This window comes from Bos javanicus, chromosome 4 (assembly GCF_032452875.1).
Source record: "Bos javanicus breed banteng chromosome 4, ARS-OSU_banteng_1.0, whole genome shotgun sequence".
In the NCBI taxonomy this organism is placed as follows: Eukaryota; Metazoa; Chordata; class Mammalia; order Artiodactyla; family Bovidae; genus Bos; species Bos javanicus.
The window spans coordinates 78,404,184-78,421,148 of NC_083871.1; the positions used below are offsets into that span (position 1 = coordinate 78,404,184).

The 16,965-nt window shown below is 41.1% G+C and overlaps 1 protein-coding gene across 3 annotated transcripts in view; it reads right to left on the minus strand.

Moving 5' to 3' along the window:
* The window catches only part of HECW1 (HECT, C2 and WW domain containing E3 ubiquitin protein ligase 1), a 481,612-nt gene that overhangs the window by 249,574 nt on the left and 215,073 nt on the right, over positions 1-16,965 (minus strand). For all 3 annotated transcript variants that reach the window (XM_061414477.1, XM_061414476.1, XM_061414478.1), the window contains exon 3: positions 3,943-4,050. In XM_061414477.1, the coding sequence (XP_061270461.1) occupies positions 3,943-4,050 (108 nt within the window). The remainder of the gene's footprint in view (positions 1-3,942; positions 4,051-16,965) is intronic.

The window sequence follows — 16,965 nt, forward strand, 5'->3', positions numbered from 1 at the left end:
GTTTTCCAGTGGTCATGTATGGATGTGAGAGTTGGATTGTGAAGACAGCTGAGGGCAGAAGAATTGATGCTTTTGAACTGTGGTATTGGAGAAGACTCTTGAGAGTCCCTTGGATGCAAGGCGATCCAACCAGTCCATCTTAAAGGAGATCAGTCCTGGATGTTTATTGGAAGGACTGATGCTGAAGCTGAAACTTCAATACTTTGGCCACCCCATGCAAAGAGTTGACTCACTGGAAAAGACCCTGGGGAGGGATTGGGGGCAGGAGGAGAAGGGGATGACAGAGGATGAGATGGCTGGATGGCATTACCGACTCGATGGACATGAGTTTGAGTGAACTCCGGGAATTGGTGATGGACAGGGAGGCCTGGCGTGCTGCGATTCATGGGGTTGCAAAGAGTCGGACATGACTGAGCAACTGAACTGAACTGAACTAAACTATGGTGGAGGTAATGAAGATAATGGTGACCTCCCTCAAAAGATCCCATGCATGAACTGCCACACTCAGTGCCCCCAACCTTGCAGCAGGCCACTACCGACCCACGCCTCTACCTGAGACTCTCGGACATCCACAGGCAAGTCCGGGACAGTCTCTTGTGGGGTCACTGCTCCTTTCTCCTTGGTCCTGGTGCACAAGGTTCTTTTGTGCCCTCCAAGAGTCTATTTCCAAGTCCTTTGTAAGTTCTGGCAGCTGTATAGTGGGGTTAATGGTGACCTCCTCCAAGAGGGCTTATGCCACACCCAAGTCTGCTGCACCCAGAGCCCATCCCTGTGGCAGTTCACTGCTGACCCGTACCTCCACAGGAGACTCTTAAACACAGTTCTTTTTTTTTTTTTTTTTTTAAACACAGTTCTGTATCAGTCTCTGTGGGGTCCCTTGGTTCTGGTATGCACAAGGTTTGTTTGAGCCCTCTGAGCATCTGTGGCGGGAATGGGGTTTGATTCTGGACGAGAATTCGCCCTTCCTACCATCTTGCTGGGGCTTCTTTGCCCTTGCACGTGGGTTATCTCCTCACAGCTGCTCCAGTGCCTACCATCTTACTGGGTTTCTCTGACCTTAGATGTGGGGTATCTCCAGAGGGCCGCTCCAGTGCCGCGCAGCCACCACTAGCCTTGGTTCATTATATATATTATATATAGTATACTATATATATAGTATAGCTATACTCATTATACTCATATAGCTCATTATATATAGTATATATAGGGTCATTATATATAGTATAACTTTTGTATAGTCTTCTGTGTATTCTTGCCACCTCTTCTTAATATCTTCTGCTTCTGTTAGGTCCATACTGTTTCTTTCCTTATTGAGCCCATCTTTGCATGAAATGTTCTCTTGGTATCCCTAAATTTCTTCAAGTGATCTCTAGTCTTTCCCATTCTATTGTTTTCCCCTATTTCTTTGCACTGATCAGTGAGAAAGGCTTTCTTATCTCTCCTTGCTATTCTTTGGAATTTTGCATTCAGATGGGTGCATCCTTCCTTTTCTCCTTTGCCTTTTGCTTCTCTTCTTTTCTTAGCTATTTGTAAGGCCTCCTCAAACAACCATTTTGCCTTTTTGCATTTCTTCTTCTTGGGGATCGTTCTGATCACTGCCTCCTGTACAATGTTATGAACCTCCATCCATAGTTCTTCAGGCACTCTGTCTATCAGATCTAATCCCTTGAATCTATTTGTCACTTCCACTGTATAATTGTAAGAGATTTGATTTAGGTCTTACCTAAATTCTTCAATTTAAGTCTGACTTTTGCAATAAGGAATTCATGATCTGAGCCACAGGATAGGTAAAGCTAAAATTTCACTAAGTCTTTCTTTTGTCAGTGCTAAAATTTGCATCTTTTTAGTTCTCATATTACAACAATTATTACTATAGTCACACAGCTAGGTGCCCTCTAGGAATAAATTATGTCACAGAATAGGAAAGAAATCAAGAGTTATTTTTTCTTGTACTTTATCATGCATTTAACTCCTTGGAGAGTACAGAAAATATGTGTTTTGAATGTTTCTAATTTATTAGTACTTTAAAAATCTGATTTAATCAGGTCTTCAAAAAAACCACATAAATCAATGTTGTTTAGTCACTCAATCATGTCTGATTCTTTAGCAACCCAAGAACTGTAGCCCACCAGAGTTCTGTTCATGGGATTTCCCAGGTAAAAATACTGGCATGGGTCGCACTTTCCTCCTCCAGGGGAATCTTCCTGACCCAGGGGTCAAACCCGAGTCTCCTTCATTGCAGGCAGATTCTTTTCTTTACCGCTGAGCCACCATAGGGAAGCCCTATGTAATAGCAATTAGCTAATTCTAAACTGGCGTGCTGCGATTCATGGGGTTGCAAAGAGTCGGACACGACTGAGTGACTGATCTGATCTGATGATCTGATGAAACTGAATCATAACTCCAAAAGACATGTGTTATTAAAATAGATTCCAGGTAATCAGTGATATACCTCCACTCTCATAAAAGTAAACACTAAAAGGAAAAAATAAAGAGAAAAATGGACAAAACAAAGCTGTGTTATTTTATTATTCTAATTTAATTTCCAGGTAAAATGCCCTTCTGTTATACTTCAAGATTTAAAATCTAGCCAATTTTCAAAGTTTATAAAATTATTTTTATTTTAAGAAGCAATAATTTGCCAATGAGATTAATGTGTTTATTGCTACTTAGAGACTTCAAAGAGTCTTATTTTTGATTTGTAACAAAAACTTCTCTATCCTTCTGGATAATGGCTTGGGATTCTGCATTTTTATATGGCCTGGATTCTGTATTTTTATATTATAGCAAGAAGATTTTTGATTTGCATATGCTTTGATAGCCATATTAGAACATTTTGTATATCCAATCTCTTCCTGTTCCTTAATTTGGCACTTGTTCTATAAAACAATTTTGAAAACGCAAATTACTTTACATTAAAAATATAAATTCTTATGGCATATTTTATACAGTCTTAATGCACTGACTCCTAAAGCTATAATTTATTATTACATTTTAATTTATCTGATTTATGTGTGTGCCCTGAGTCAATATTCCAATTATTTGCAAACTCAATTAAGCTTTGTCTTGATAAATTTTTACTTTTTGACAAATTATGCTACACTTGTGCAGAAAACTACATTCCTAGTATATTGTTCATTCATATGATACATTTGCAAAATGGAAATTCATCCATTTTCCAAAAAGACTGAGATATTGTCAGTCCAGGAGGTACACTGGGAAGTGAGATCTTTCCAAGTTTGTACTTGAAAAAAATGTCAGTTTTCTAGAGTGCTCAACTTTTAATTATTTTGAATATGACATGGTAAGTCACATATTTATTCTAAGACATTACAACTTCATCAAGTTTGAATACACTTTCATTCAGTAATAGTATTTTATATATTTTATAGAGATGATTTTATTTAAAGTGTATCTTTATACAACTGATGAAGACAGTTATGTTGAATAGTTTGTTTTTTGAACTGAACATGGAGGAAATGTTCTATGTCACAGAAATCCTGGAGAATTGCTTTGAAAGGAATGGGACCAGTACTAAATTAATTTACACACAAATCCCCCCTTTTCACATTGGTTCATGCAGACTGAAGACACAGTCATGAGATTTCATGTATCCTGAGATTTCATGTATCCTTAACACTTATTCTCTTGACTCTAAAAAGATAAAAAATTGCAAGTTGTGTTCATATCTGATACTGTATTTAGACCTTAAATTATGTCTTATTTCTCATTTAGTTAAAATTCAAAAGAAAAAAGTGGGTGTGTCAAAAGGAAGGACTCTTCCACCAAACTTCCAGTGTAGACTAGGATCGTACAGTCAATGATTGTGTCTAACATTTATTATATGACACATTTCTAAAAGAAGGCCATGCAGCACAGCAAAGAACAAAAGCAGCTGCATTCTGCTTCATACCGAGCAACAGGAATGGGAAAAGTACTCACGTTCTACAAAGTAAGAGCTGGCATCAATCTTCCAAATGATCTGGCCCCGATGAGAGCCATTGACTCCACGGTTCTTATAGTCCAGGAAGTTTTCCGACAAGACCTCATCTATATTCCCAGGAAAGGGAGAAAGCAGAGTAGAAACATATTAGCTAACAGAATTTTTAGAAAAAAAATAAAAGAGCAAAAGACATTAATGCCACCTCCAGCTCAACAGAAGAAAAAGCACCTGGAGTTACAGAAACAGAGAGTAAGAGGTGTTCTCAGGTACCATCTGGATCAACCCCTTTTTAATCCAGAAATCTTCCTACCCCTCAGCACTCCCGGCAAGTGATCATCTGTGCTCATGCTCAGTCGCTGAGTCATATCCAATTCTTTGAGACCACATGGACTGTAGCCCACCAGCCTCCTGTGTCCACAGAATTTTCCAGGTAAGTGGAAAACACTGAAGTGGGTTGCCATTTCCTACTCCAGGGGATCTTTGTGACCCAAGGATCGAACCCATGTCTCTGACATTGGCAGGCAGATTCTTTGTCACATCTGGCTGGTTCTTGAATGCTCCAGAAACAGAAATCATTGCTTCTCTGGCAGTTCTTTTCCCTTTTGAATAGCTCTTCCATGTGTAGAATCTCAGTGCAAAAATCTTCCTCCTAATGCTTTCATTAACTGGTCCCTATTTGGGTCAGAATGAGGCATAAAGAAGGCATCTGAGCACGCTTTTTATCTGGGGCCCAGTTCCCATGGGCTCAATCTTTTATCATCTCTTCTCCAATCTGGATACCCATCATCATCCAATACTTGGGACCTGTCCATGAATTTATCCATCCATCCATCCTTCATGCACTCATGTATTCATCTGTTCATTCAACAGATACTTATTGAGATCCACCCATCTGCCATGCTGGGAAAGTGCAGGGGCCACAGTGTTGAGCAAAACCTTTCTGAACTAAAACCTACAAACAATTGAAGACAGATTTTACACTGAGTAAAGAAATAAAGGCATTATTACAACTTGCAATAGGGGAGGGGAGGGAAAAGAACAGAGTGCTCTGACAAGAAGCTACAGGAAGGGAGGGCAACAGGAGGTTGAAGGAGAGATGAAGGATAAGAAAGAGCCACCAGGGTAGAGATGGAGGATGGAGTAAGGTCTCCACGTGGTGTCCAAGCCTGGAGCAGGGCAGAGTCTGCTCATGGAAGCACTGAGAGGAGCTGAGGGTCGGGGGGACTGTGCTCTTTTTCCCTCCTGCCCTTCCTCTGATGTCATATTGTAACCCATCAATGTCCTTCTTAAAGGTGGTGTCCAGAGAGCAAGGCAGCATCCTTGGAGAGGACAGATCCATAAAGACGTAAGCAACTGCTTCTTCCTTGGTTCCAGACATTATGTTCTCAGCACAAAAAGAGTGATATGGATTTTACCTTAATCTTCTATGGGGCCCTTGCAGTTTCCACTTTACCAGAAAGTAACCATCCAAGCTAAATGGATCTGAAGCTATGAGAAATCCATGTTTTGAGACTCCAAATCCATCACAGTGGCTGGGGAAACAACCAGAACTCAGGGGCTTCTGAGAGCAGACCCAGAACTCAGATTCTGCAGAGAGGGGCTAGGTCATGGTAGCCCTTTTGGCAAATGAGGTTCACTCTGTTTCCCCATGAAGCAGAATGAAGTGAAAACAGGGAAGAAGTGAAACAAGGATGAAGTGAAAAGAGAGCAGAGCTTGTGGCTAAGGGACCCAGCTGCAGGACCTGTGTGTCATTTACCAATAGTGTCATGTCTACAGCGGCAGGTCCTCATCCACAAGGGGGCAGGTGATAACCAGGGCCTCGCTGGGGAGGATTACATGAGATCACCGGTAAACGTGCTTGTGACCTGCGAAGTCGACTGCACATTTTCAGCTGCCTCTTCCTTGGCAAAGACAATCAGGCAGAGCAGCATCGTCTCTGCCTCATTAATATCAGGAACTGTTTGTATCTCTTGGAAAATCACTTGTTTGCAAAATTTGTCTGTCTTTGTAATCACAGTGTATGCTCACAGCCCTGTTTGGGTTACTAAGATGATTGCATAATACGTCTTTTACAGTAATTGTCTCATTTCAGCAAAAAAAAAAAAAAAAAAAAAAAGGCATAATATTTCCCTAGTTCCCTGGCTCTTCAGTACCTGGACAGAATTTGCCTCATTATGGCAATTCTCCAAGGAGAGGTATTTTCCTGAATTTATCCACTCTGATCACCAGAATAGTCACTTTAATAGTTACGGTCAGGTATCCACATAGAATAACACCTAGAAAGGGAGTGTTCCTTCATGCACTGCGTAAATGTGTGTTGAGTATTTGCTCCACTTACCATGCTACACCCTGGGGATATACTGCTGAACAAGACAGAGCCTATGTTCTCAGGAAGTTCCTAATAGATTTGAGGAATTTTTTTTTCAAGAACACAGGCAATTTCTTTAGAAGGCCATGGGTATAAGAATAGGCTAAATATCGAACCACAAGGGAACAAATGAAAAAACGATGGAGGTGAGTAGGTGGGAAAATCAGAAAGGGCTGCAGAGAATAACACACATTTTAAAGAGACAACACTGTACAGGTTAAACACATAGTAAGAGATTGCCAATTGATCCTGATGAGCATCCCATTCCCTTACAGTAACTGTAACACTTCATAGCAAGTATCACACAAGAGAACAGAGTAGTCTGTATCCTTGCCCGGACCATCTGTGCGGAGTGGTCAGCTCGCTTCTCCAAGGTATGTGCTGCCAACTGTTAGAAGTTACTAGTCTTTGCTTGGGAATCCATGTGTACTGTCAGGATCAGATGCAGGAAAACAGAATCAGACCAGATATTTTATGCAGTAAGGGATTTAATGCGGAGAATTAGGTATTAGAAAGATGGACCCAAGGCATAGCCACAGCAACTGCCTCTCCACCTGCAACGAGAGTGACCAGCCAGTGGCAAGCTGAGTAGGTTATTGCCACTACTACATGGCTGCCTGCTGACACCCAGGAAGCGAGTGTGGGGATGCTAGGGCACTGTGGAAAAGAAAAGCTTAATTCCTCAGAGCCATGCTTGTGGCAGCCACAGACTTACATCAGGAGGAACCACCCAGCTCACTTCTGCCTTCCCAAAGATGCACAGGTGCATCTAGATGAAGGGAGCAAATTTGCACCTGGAAAATGGTTGCACAGGAGTCTGGGGAATGTAACTTTTAGGGACCAGAGTCTACGCTAGAGGAAGCTCTGGAGAAGAGAAGAGGACTGGGATGGTGGAGGCCAAGCCATGCCCCCCCCACACTGAAGAATGGCAGCCCCCCTGGTTTCCTACAACCAACCGAGGTTCTTTTTTCTGCATCCTTTGTTGGGGTGCAAGTCTTTGTGGAGGTGTTTATTTGATTACAGGGATATCTACAGCCACCTTGAGGCAAGTATTTTGACCATTACTAGCTACGTGAGCTTCAGTTCAGTTCAGTTCAGTGGCTCAGTTATGTCCGACTCTTTGCGACCCCATGAATCACAGCACGCCAGGCCTCCCTGTCCATCACCAACTTCCAGAGTTTACTCAAACTCATGTCCATCGAGTCGGTGATGCCATCCAGCCATCTTATCCTCTGTCATCTCCTTCTCCTCCTGCCACCAATCCCTCCCAGCATCAGGGTCTTTTCCAATGAGTCAACTCTTCACATGAGGTGGCCAAAGTATTGGAGTTTCAGCTTCAGCATCAGTCCTTCCAATGAACACCCAGGACTGATCTCCTTTAGGATGGACTGGTTGGATCTCCTTGCAGTCCAAGGGACTCTCAAGAGTCTTCTCCAACACCACAGTTCAAAAGCATCAATTCTTCGGTGCTCAGCTTTCTTCACAATCCAACTCTCACATCCATACATGACCACTGGAAAAACCATAGCCTTGACTAGACGGACCTTTGTTGGCAAAGTAATGTCTCTGCTTTTGAATATGCTATCTAGGTATGTCGTAACTTTCTTTCCAAGGAGTAAGCGACTTTTAATTTCATGGCTGCAGTCACCATCTGCAGTGATTTTGGAGCCCCCAAAATTAAAGTCTGACACTGTTTCCACTGTTTCCCCATCTATTTCCCATGAAGTGATGGGACCAGATGCCATGATCTTAGTTTTCCGAATGTTGAGCTTTAAGCCAAACTTTTCACTCTCCTCTTTCACTTTCATCAAGAGGCTCTTCAGCTCCTCCTCACTTTCTGTCATTAGAGGTGTCATCTGCATATCTGAGGTTATTGATATTTCTCCTAGCAATCTTGATTCCAGCTTGTGCTTCTTCCAGCCCAGTGTTTCTCATGAAGTACTCTGCATATAAGTTAAATAAGCAGGGTGACAATATACAGCCTTGACGTACTCCTTTTCCTATTTGGAACCAGTCTGTTGTTCCATGTCCAGTTCTAACTGTTGCTTCCTGATCTGCATATAGGTTTCTCAAGAGGCAGGTCAGGTGGTCTGGTATTCCCATCTCTTTCAGAAGTTTACACAGTTTAGAAAACCACTAGACCATTCAGGTACGACCTAAATCAAATCCCTTATGATTATACAGTGGAAGTGAGAAATAGATTTAAGGGCCTAGATCTGACAGATAGAGTGCCTGATGAACTATGGACTGAGGTTCGTGACATTGTACGGGAGACAGGGATCATGATCATCCCCATGGAAAAGAAATGCAAAAAGCAAAATGGCTGTCTGAGCAGGCCTTACAAATAGCTGTGGAAAGAAGAGAAGCAAAAAGCAAAGGAGAAAAGGAAAGATATAAACATCTGAATGCAGAGTTCCAAAGAATAGCAAGGAGAGGTAAGAAAGCCTTCCTCAGCGATGGAATGCAAAGAAATAGAGGAAAACAACAGAATAGGAAAGACTAGAGATCTCTTCAAGAAAATTAGAGATACCAAGGGAACATTTCATGCAAAGATGGGCTCAATAAAGGACAGAAATGGTATGGACCTAACAGAAGCAGAAGATATTAAGAAGAGGTAGCAAGAATACACAGAAGAACTGTACAAAAAACATCTTCATGACCCAGATAATTATGATGGTGTGATCACTCACCTAGAGCTAGATATCCTAGAATGTGAAGTCAAGTGGGCCTTAGAAAGCATCACTACAAACAAAGCTAGTGGAGGTGATGGAATTCCAGTTGAGCTATTTCAAATCCTGAAAGATGATGCTGTGAAACTGCTGCACACTCAATCTGCCAGCAAATTTGGAAAACTCAGCAGTGGCCACAGGACTGGAAAAGGTCAGTTTTCATTCCAATCCCAAAGAAAGGCAATGCCAAAGAATGCTCAAAGTACCTCACAACTGCACTCATCTCACATGCTAGTAAAGTAACGCTCAAAATTCTCCAAGCCAGGCTTCAGCAATACGTGAACCGTGAACTTCCAGATGTTCAAGCTGGTTTTAGAAAAGGCAGAGGAACTAGAGATCAAATTGCCAACATCTGCTGGATCAGGGAAAAAGCAAGAGAGTTCCAGAAAAACATCTATTTCTGCTTTATTGACGATGCCAAAGCCTTTGACTGTGTGGATATTGTGAGCTTAGGCATTATATTTAATCCCTCTGTGTCCTTGCTTCCTCACCACAAAAGGGGGATAATATTAATTCCAACCTCAAAGTCCATTGTGAGGAATAAATGAGCTAATAAAGGTAATGGTCTAAGAACAGTGTCAGGCATCTAACAAGCAGCTATTTGTATTTATAGTCTGGGCTAAAAATAGAGCCCTTTATGGCAAAGCTCCATGATACTTAATGTGCAAAACCATTAATAATAGTCTGAAACATTAGCTTAGGCTAGCGCTATTAAAATTTTTCTCATCACTCATTTTGTACAAAACATATAGAGGTATATCAGGTTTCTCAAAATAGACTGCATTTGCTGGTTGATACTTATTTCTTCTAGTATGAAGCATCATACCTCCTGCTCCACAATTTATTGCAGAAAAAAGACCCTCACAAGTTATTAAAATTTTGAATCAGAAAGTTCCAGTGAAGCTCACAGAAAGAAGCACATCTAAGAAACAAGGACTGCATTTGTCTTCAAAATGCTTTGTCTTCCAAATGAAAACTGTAGCCATGCTTCCGACATTCTAATCTATAAAAGAAGAGTATATATTGCTGTTGGGAACAGAATGGGCAAGTGAGTACAGAATAAAGGGAAGTTGATCCACTACCTAAGCCTACCAGAAAAAATACAGAGTAGCTTCCATTTCCCCGAGGAACTCACGCCTTCTGATAACCAACCTTGGAAAAGTCTCCAAGGTCCTCCCACTATCACTAGACTATGGGTTTACTAAATAGTAGCCAGGAGATCTGGGGAGACTCTACTTGCCTTTAACACTACTAAGCGAAGATAATAGTTCTCTCGTTCTCTTGTTCCAGGAAGGGAATCTGGGGATAAAGGATGGGGGAGGCCTTAAAAATAAATGCCGCTCTTTTTTTCTGTAGCTTTTCCCTCAGATTGTTTCTTTAAAACAGTATTCTAACTGGTTGTACCAAAATTGGGAAACATAGCTTCAACTCTTTTTTTTGGCTGTGCCGTGTGGTATGTGGAATCTTAATTCTTCAACCATGGATTGAAGCCATGCTCCCTGCATTGGAAGCACAGAGTCTTGACCACTGGGCTTCAAGGGAAGTCCCCCCTTCAGCTCTTCTATATTCTAATATATTACCTGCTATAAAAAAAACTTAAAATATAAAGAATATAAAAAGAAAAACTTAAAAAAATAAAACTCTATAAAAGAAAAAGTACTTCAAGAGCTGATGTCCATAGGAAGCATTCTGGGAGTTTCTGTGTGCAGATGTCTAGTCAAAGAGACAATTTTGGCTTTCATCTTAAAACTTTACATTTTAAGGCTCAGCACATTAAATTTTTATTAAGGGCAAAGACTGGGTTTCTGTACTTATTCTATAGCTTCCTATAACTGCTATTGTTTGGTTTTCCACAGTGGAATATCTCACAGACAAATATTGAAAACAAGAAAGGGTTTCTTACTCAAGAAATATAAAAAATGCTGGGTTAAACCAAATAAAGCACGTTGCTTACACAAAGCTTCTCAAACCTTTAATATATATTGTGAGTCCAAAGTGCGGCAGGAGAAGGCAATGGCACCCCACTCCAGTACTCTTGCCTGGAAAATCCCATGGACGGAGGAGCCTGGTAGGCTGCAGTCCATGGGGTCGCTGAGGTTGGACACGACTGAGTGACTTCACTTTCACTTTTCACTTTCCTGCATTGGAGAAGGAAATGGCAACCCACTCCGGTGTTCTTGCCTGGAGAATCCCAGGGATGGGGGAGCCTGGTGGGCTGCCGTCTATGGGGTCGCACAGAGTCGGAAACGACTGAAGTGACTTAGCAGTAGCAGTAGCAAAGTGGGGCAATGTAGGCAAAATTTCCCACTGTTATTGAACCCTAGAACTATGGCCTCATGGAATGATAACTGAGATACAATGAAACTGATGTGTAGGATATGGGTGCTATCCATATGGCCATTACATTTGGTCTTTATCCATCATTGCATTACCCTACTATGGTTTATGATTTTTGGTGAAAAAAATGAATTAGGAAGCTGGAAGATCTGATTGAGAAACTCTTCAAGAAAAAGTTCAAAATACAGAAGAAAGACTAATGGATATTGAGGATAAAAGGGACAGTGTTCACATCTGGAAAATGAAAGTCCTAGAAGACCAAAGGAATCTGAAAGCATGCTGGGTGAACTACAGTCTACTGGAAGAGATATTCACAAGGTTAAAAAAGCCAGTGGTTGCAAGCACAGTGGTCTAGACAAGGCTCCTCAACCTTGGCACTGGTGATATTTTCAGCTGGCTAACTCTGTTTTCCTTATTGTAGTGGGGGATGTCCTGTGCTTTATATCCTGTTTTGTAGCATCCCTGGATTCTACTTTGCACATTCCAGAAACACCCCCTACAATGTGATATCCCAAAATGTCTTCAGATATTGCCAAATGTTCACTGGAGGCAAAATTACCCTTGATTGAGACTTACTGATTTATAATTAAAAGAGTCACCATCTCTCTCTGCTCTGCTAAGTTGCTTCAGTCATGTCCAACTCTGTGCAACCCCATAGTCAGCAACCCATCAGGTTCCCTCGTCCCTGGGATTGTCCAGGCAAGAACACTGGAGTGGGTTGCCATTTCCTTCTCCAATGCATGAAAGTGAAAAGTGAAAGTGAAGTCGCTCAGTCATGTCAGACTCTTCTCGACCCCATGGACTGTAGCCTATCAGGCTCCTCCATCCATGGGATTTTCCAGGCAAGAGTACTGGAGTCACCATAAGAGCACTAAAAATGTATAACTTCAAAATCAACAGATCTAATGGGAAGAAGAAAAGAAGAATCAAAGAAACAGAAAATACAGTAAAGTACCTAAAGAAAGATGGCAAAAATAAGTCCTAATAGAACAGTAAGTGTAATAAATGTAAATATGCTATTCTAGCAACTTAAAGGTCAAGAGACCTTGAGTTCAGAAATAAAAAGCACATAGAAAGAGCTACACTTAAAAAAAAGATAAAGAGTGTGAATAAAGAAAAGAAAAAGACAGATCAAAGAAATATGAAGCAGAATAAAATGAGAGACAAGCAGCCTTAAATAGTTAAAAAAAAGAAAAAAGCAAAATTCAAGACAAACAATAGCACAGTAGACAGAGCCAGATCTGTAACAATAACCTATAAGAAATTGTAGAGGAAATAGATGTAAACATCATGAAAATCCATGCACTTAGTAATCAGCATTAAATCTGCAAAGTATAAAACTTACAGAAGCAAAGGCAGAGATACAGGAGTCAAAATTAAGACAAAAAATTTTCGTTACTGATTTTGACATACTCCACTCAAAATACGGAAGAGAGAAAATAGAATATACAATAGGTAATTGAATTTATGTGCATGTGTGCTTACTTGCTCAGTTGTGTCCGACTTTTTGTGACCCCATTGACTAGCACACCCAGCTCCTCTGTCCATGGAATTTTCCAGTCAAGTATACTGGAGCAAGTTGCCACTTCCTACTCTAGGGGATCTTCCTAATTCAGGGATCGAACCCACGTCTCTTGCGTCTCCTGCATTAGCAGGTGTTTTCTTCACCACCATGCTACCTGGGAAGCCCAACAGAATTTATGTAACTGAAGTTAAATATACATATGTACACATGGGAGAGAGACAGAATCCTTGCTTTGTGAGGTGCCCTATGAACTGAAACATGTACATATAAGTATTGTGTCCTTGTTTTACGATATTTATAAACATTGAGCATGGATAGGTCACAGAAGAAGCCCTCAAAAATTAGAAAAAATCCGTTTGATCCAGGCCATAATCTCTAACCTCACACAGATAAAGCAACCAAAAGGTATGGAAGAGAATATATGTCCTCAGGCACCAGTCTATGGAGATGCTTTGAAGATGCCATTTTAGAAAAATTTTAATCTTAATTTCACTCTGAGTTCAGTCAGTTCAATTCAGTCACTCAGTCATGTCTGACTCTTTGTGACCCCATTGACTGCAGCATGCCAGGCTTTCCTGTCCATCACCAACTCCTGGAGCTTGCTCAAACTCATGTCCATCAAGTTAGTGATGCCATCCAACCATCTCATCCTCTGTCGTCCCCTTCTCCTGCCTTCAATCTGAGTTATCATCTCTTAATTTGTTGAAATGTAAATGCATGAATATACTTTAGTTTCATCATGATTTAAAGTATTGAGCAGATTCTAGCATGGTATAACGATAGCATGGTATATAACATGATATAATAATGACATGATTTATTAAAATGCTAAGTTAATAAGATCACTCAGTCATGTCCAATTCTTTGCGACACCGTGGACTGTAGTCTACCAGGCTCCTCTGTCCACAAAACTTTCCAGGTGAGAATACTGGAGTGGATAGCCATTCCCTTCTCTGGGGGATCTTCCTGACTCAGGGATCGAACCCAGGTTTCCTGCATTGCAGGCAGATTCTTTAACATCTAAGCCACCAGGGAAGCCTCAAGTTAAAAAGAAGGTTAGTTTTGCAAATTATAAGCATATGATGCCCACTTTACCTATTCAATTATATTTTCATAATGGTCATTGCATACTTATTTCATATTTCAGCAGTTTTAATAAGGGTTCCTTCCAACAGAGTCAAAGGAATGGCTATTTTTAGAAATTGATCATCCTAAAGAGGGTTTTAAGATATTCAGCTTTTTAACATATTGGGATGTAAAATGAAGAAGTGGAAAATACTTAAATTGATTCACTTTAATTAACTTAGCATTCTAATGGTTAGAGGTTTTAACAGTATCCTTCAGTTGATGTATCCTAATCCAAATATATACTACTGTTTTCTCAGTGGGAGGAAGCCATGGGCATTGCTCAATCTTTAACCCTAAGTATAGGACTCACAAACAATTAGCTTTCAGTTGTCAAAGTCATTACTGAATGAACGATTGTGAAACTATTTCCTGGGAATAGTGATGAAAACTGTATCTGCCTCTATGACCAAATCATAAGCTTCTACCCATTTAATGACAATGAAAGTCTCTTCCCAGGTTCCTCTGGGTTTGGTAAGACATTTTTACATTCTATAATGTACAACTGAAACAACTGAGCACATGTTTAACAACCATGGCTAGGCTCAACGAATCCTGGGAATTAGAGTAATTTGCCATGATGCATCCAGAGACTAGAGCTACCTGACAAGTTAAATCAAGATGCAATTTAATGATCAACAGGCAGTAAGTGCACAGTATCTCATCAATTCCATGCAATGATCCTGAGAAGATAGTTATGTTTTTTCTCCATAGCCAGGTCAAGCTGACATTGAAACCCCATATCTTTCCCCATTCTGTGTCATAGGGGAGAGAATCCTTCATCACACTCTTGAGTTCAGGAACCACCCCATAAATGAGGGCAACCAAATGTGATTTCATGGTGAAAGTAACAATAATGCTTCTATTATTGTGCTATGGCTGGCTTCCTGGCTAAAGACAACATTGATGACTTGGTGGCAGCATCAGTGAGCAGGGCCACATGTCCCCTTCCAAATCCAGATTACTTTGGCAGAAGAAAAGTCACGTTTGTCTAGAGAGCTCTGGAGGTCATAGTTGAGAGGCCACAAACCTGGCCTCACATGGACAGTTAGATTACCCACTGATGTGGAATGGCCTGTAGGTGAAGTTACCTTAAAATGTCCCAAGATGTCTCCGTGGTCAGCGTGGGGTCTGCTGCCAGGGTAGGCAGCTGTGTGGCCTTGGGAACCACTAACTTGGCATTTCCTCAATTGTGGAATAACAGATTAGATGAAATCACTTGAGCTCTATGATTTGCTCTTTGGCAAGGCACCGTGAATCTGGCAGATGAGTTACTAAGGACTCACAAATAATGAACTTTTAAGATTCACAGATAATTTTGGATGTGGAAGTTGTTTTTGAAATGCTATGCCACTGAAAGTGTTGGCATTTTGCATTAAATCACTTCTCAGTTATATATGTGTTCTACTGTGGGAAGAACAAACTGTCAAACTGAGATTCTCAAGAGGATGCGCTGTGTTTACTTTTGTCTCAGTTGAAATGTCATGTTAACACCAGATTCTGTTCATTCATGGAGTTGCAGGACACTTGATACTGCTGACTCTCCCTTCCTCAAACACCCCCTCTCTTATCTTCTATGATGTGGTTGCTAAGTTCTCTTACCTCTCCATCGAACCTCCACCTTCTTTTTGAGTTCCTCCTCTGCCTCTCCCTCTTTCTGATAGGGACCTTCTGGTGCTTTATTTCTACATACAGTCCCTGAGTGAATTCTTCCACTCTCAGGGACAACTACCCCAGATCTACACCTCAGCCTTGATCTAGGGCTGAACTCCAGATTCTTTCATCTCTTCCTATGGGTGAAGGTTTCCACCTCTCTCTTCTGCTGTGCTCCTACTCCAACTATTCCTTGACTTGAGAAATAAATGCCATTGACATCACTGCAGGAAGGTACAGCTGTGAAGAGCTGATTCAAAACCAGATCTGGGTTTATCCACCTTATTAGGACAGACTCGAATGTGTGTTTTTTTTTTTTTTTATAGCTGAGTAGTATTCCATTGTATATATGTACCACAATTTCTGTATCCATTCATCTGTCGATGGATATCTAGGTTGCTTCCATGTCCGAGCTATTGTAAGTAGTGCTGTAGTGAACATTGGGGTACGTGTCTCTCTTAATTATGGTTTTCTCAGAGTATATATCCAGCAGTGGGATTGTTGGGTCATATAATAGTTCTAGGGCTTCTCAGGTGGTGCTAGTGGTAAAGAGCCTGCCTGCCAATGCAGGAGATGTAAGAGATGTGGGTTTGATCCCTGGGTCAGGCAGATTTCCTGGAGAAGGGCATGGCAACCCGCTCAGTGTTCTTGCCTAGAGAACAGAGAGGAGCCTGGTGGGCTACAGTTTATAGGGTTGCAAAGAGTTGGACATGACTGAAGGGACTTAGCATGTACATATGCATGGTAGTTCTATTCCTAGTTTTTAAAGAAATCCCCATACTGTTCTCCATAGTGACTATATCAATTTATAAACAGGGGGCTCAATCCAGTGTTCTGTGACAAACCAGAGGGGTGGGTTAGGGTGGGAAACGGGAGGGGTTCAGGAGGGATGGGACATATGTATACCTGTGGCTGATTTGCGTTCATGTGTGGCAGAAGCCAACACAGTATTGTAAAGCAACTGTCTTCCAATAACTGCATTTGTTCTAATACTTCTCAATACTGTACAATTATAATCTTTGATAATTATTAACTCAAGAGGGCTTCCCTCATAGCACAGTCAGTAAAGAATCTGCCTGCAATGCAGGAGACCCAGCTTTGATTCCTGGGTCAGGAAGATCCCCTGGAGAAGGGAATGGCAACCCACTCCAGTATTCTTGCCTGGAAAATCTCATGAGCAGAGCCTGGAAGGTCCTAGTCCATGGGGTTGCAAAGGTCGGACAGGACTTGGTGACTAAACCAGTTACTCAAGAACAAATAAAAAAAAATATAGATCTGGGGTCA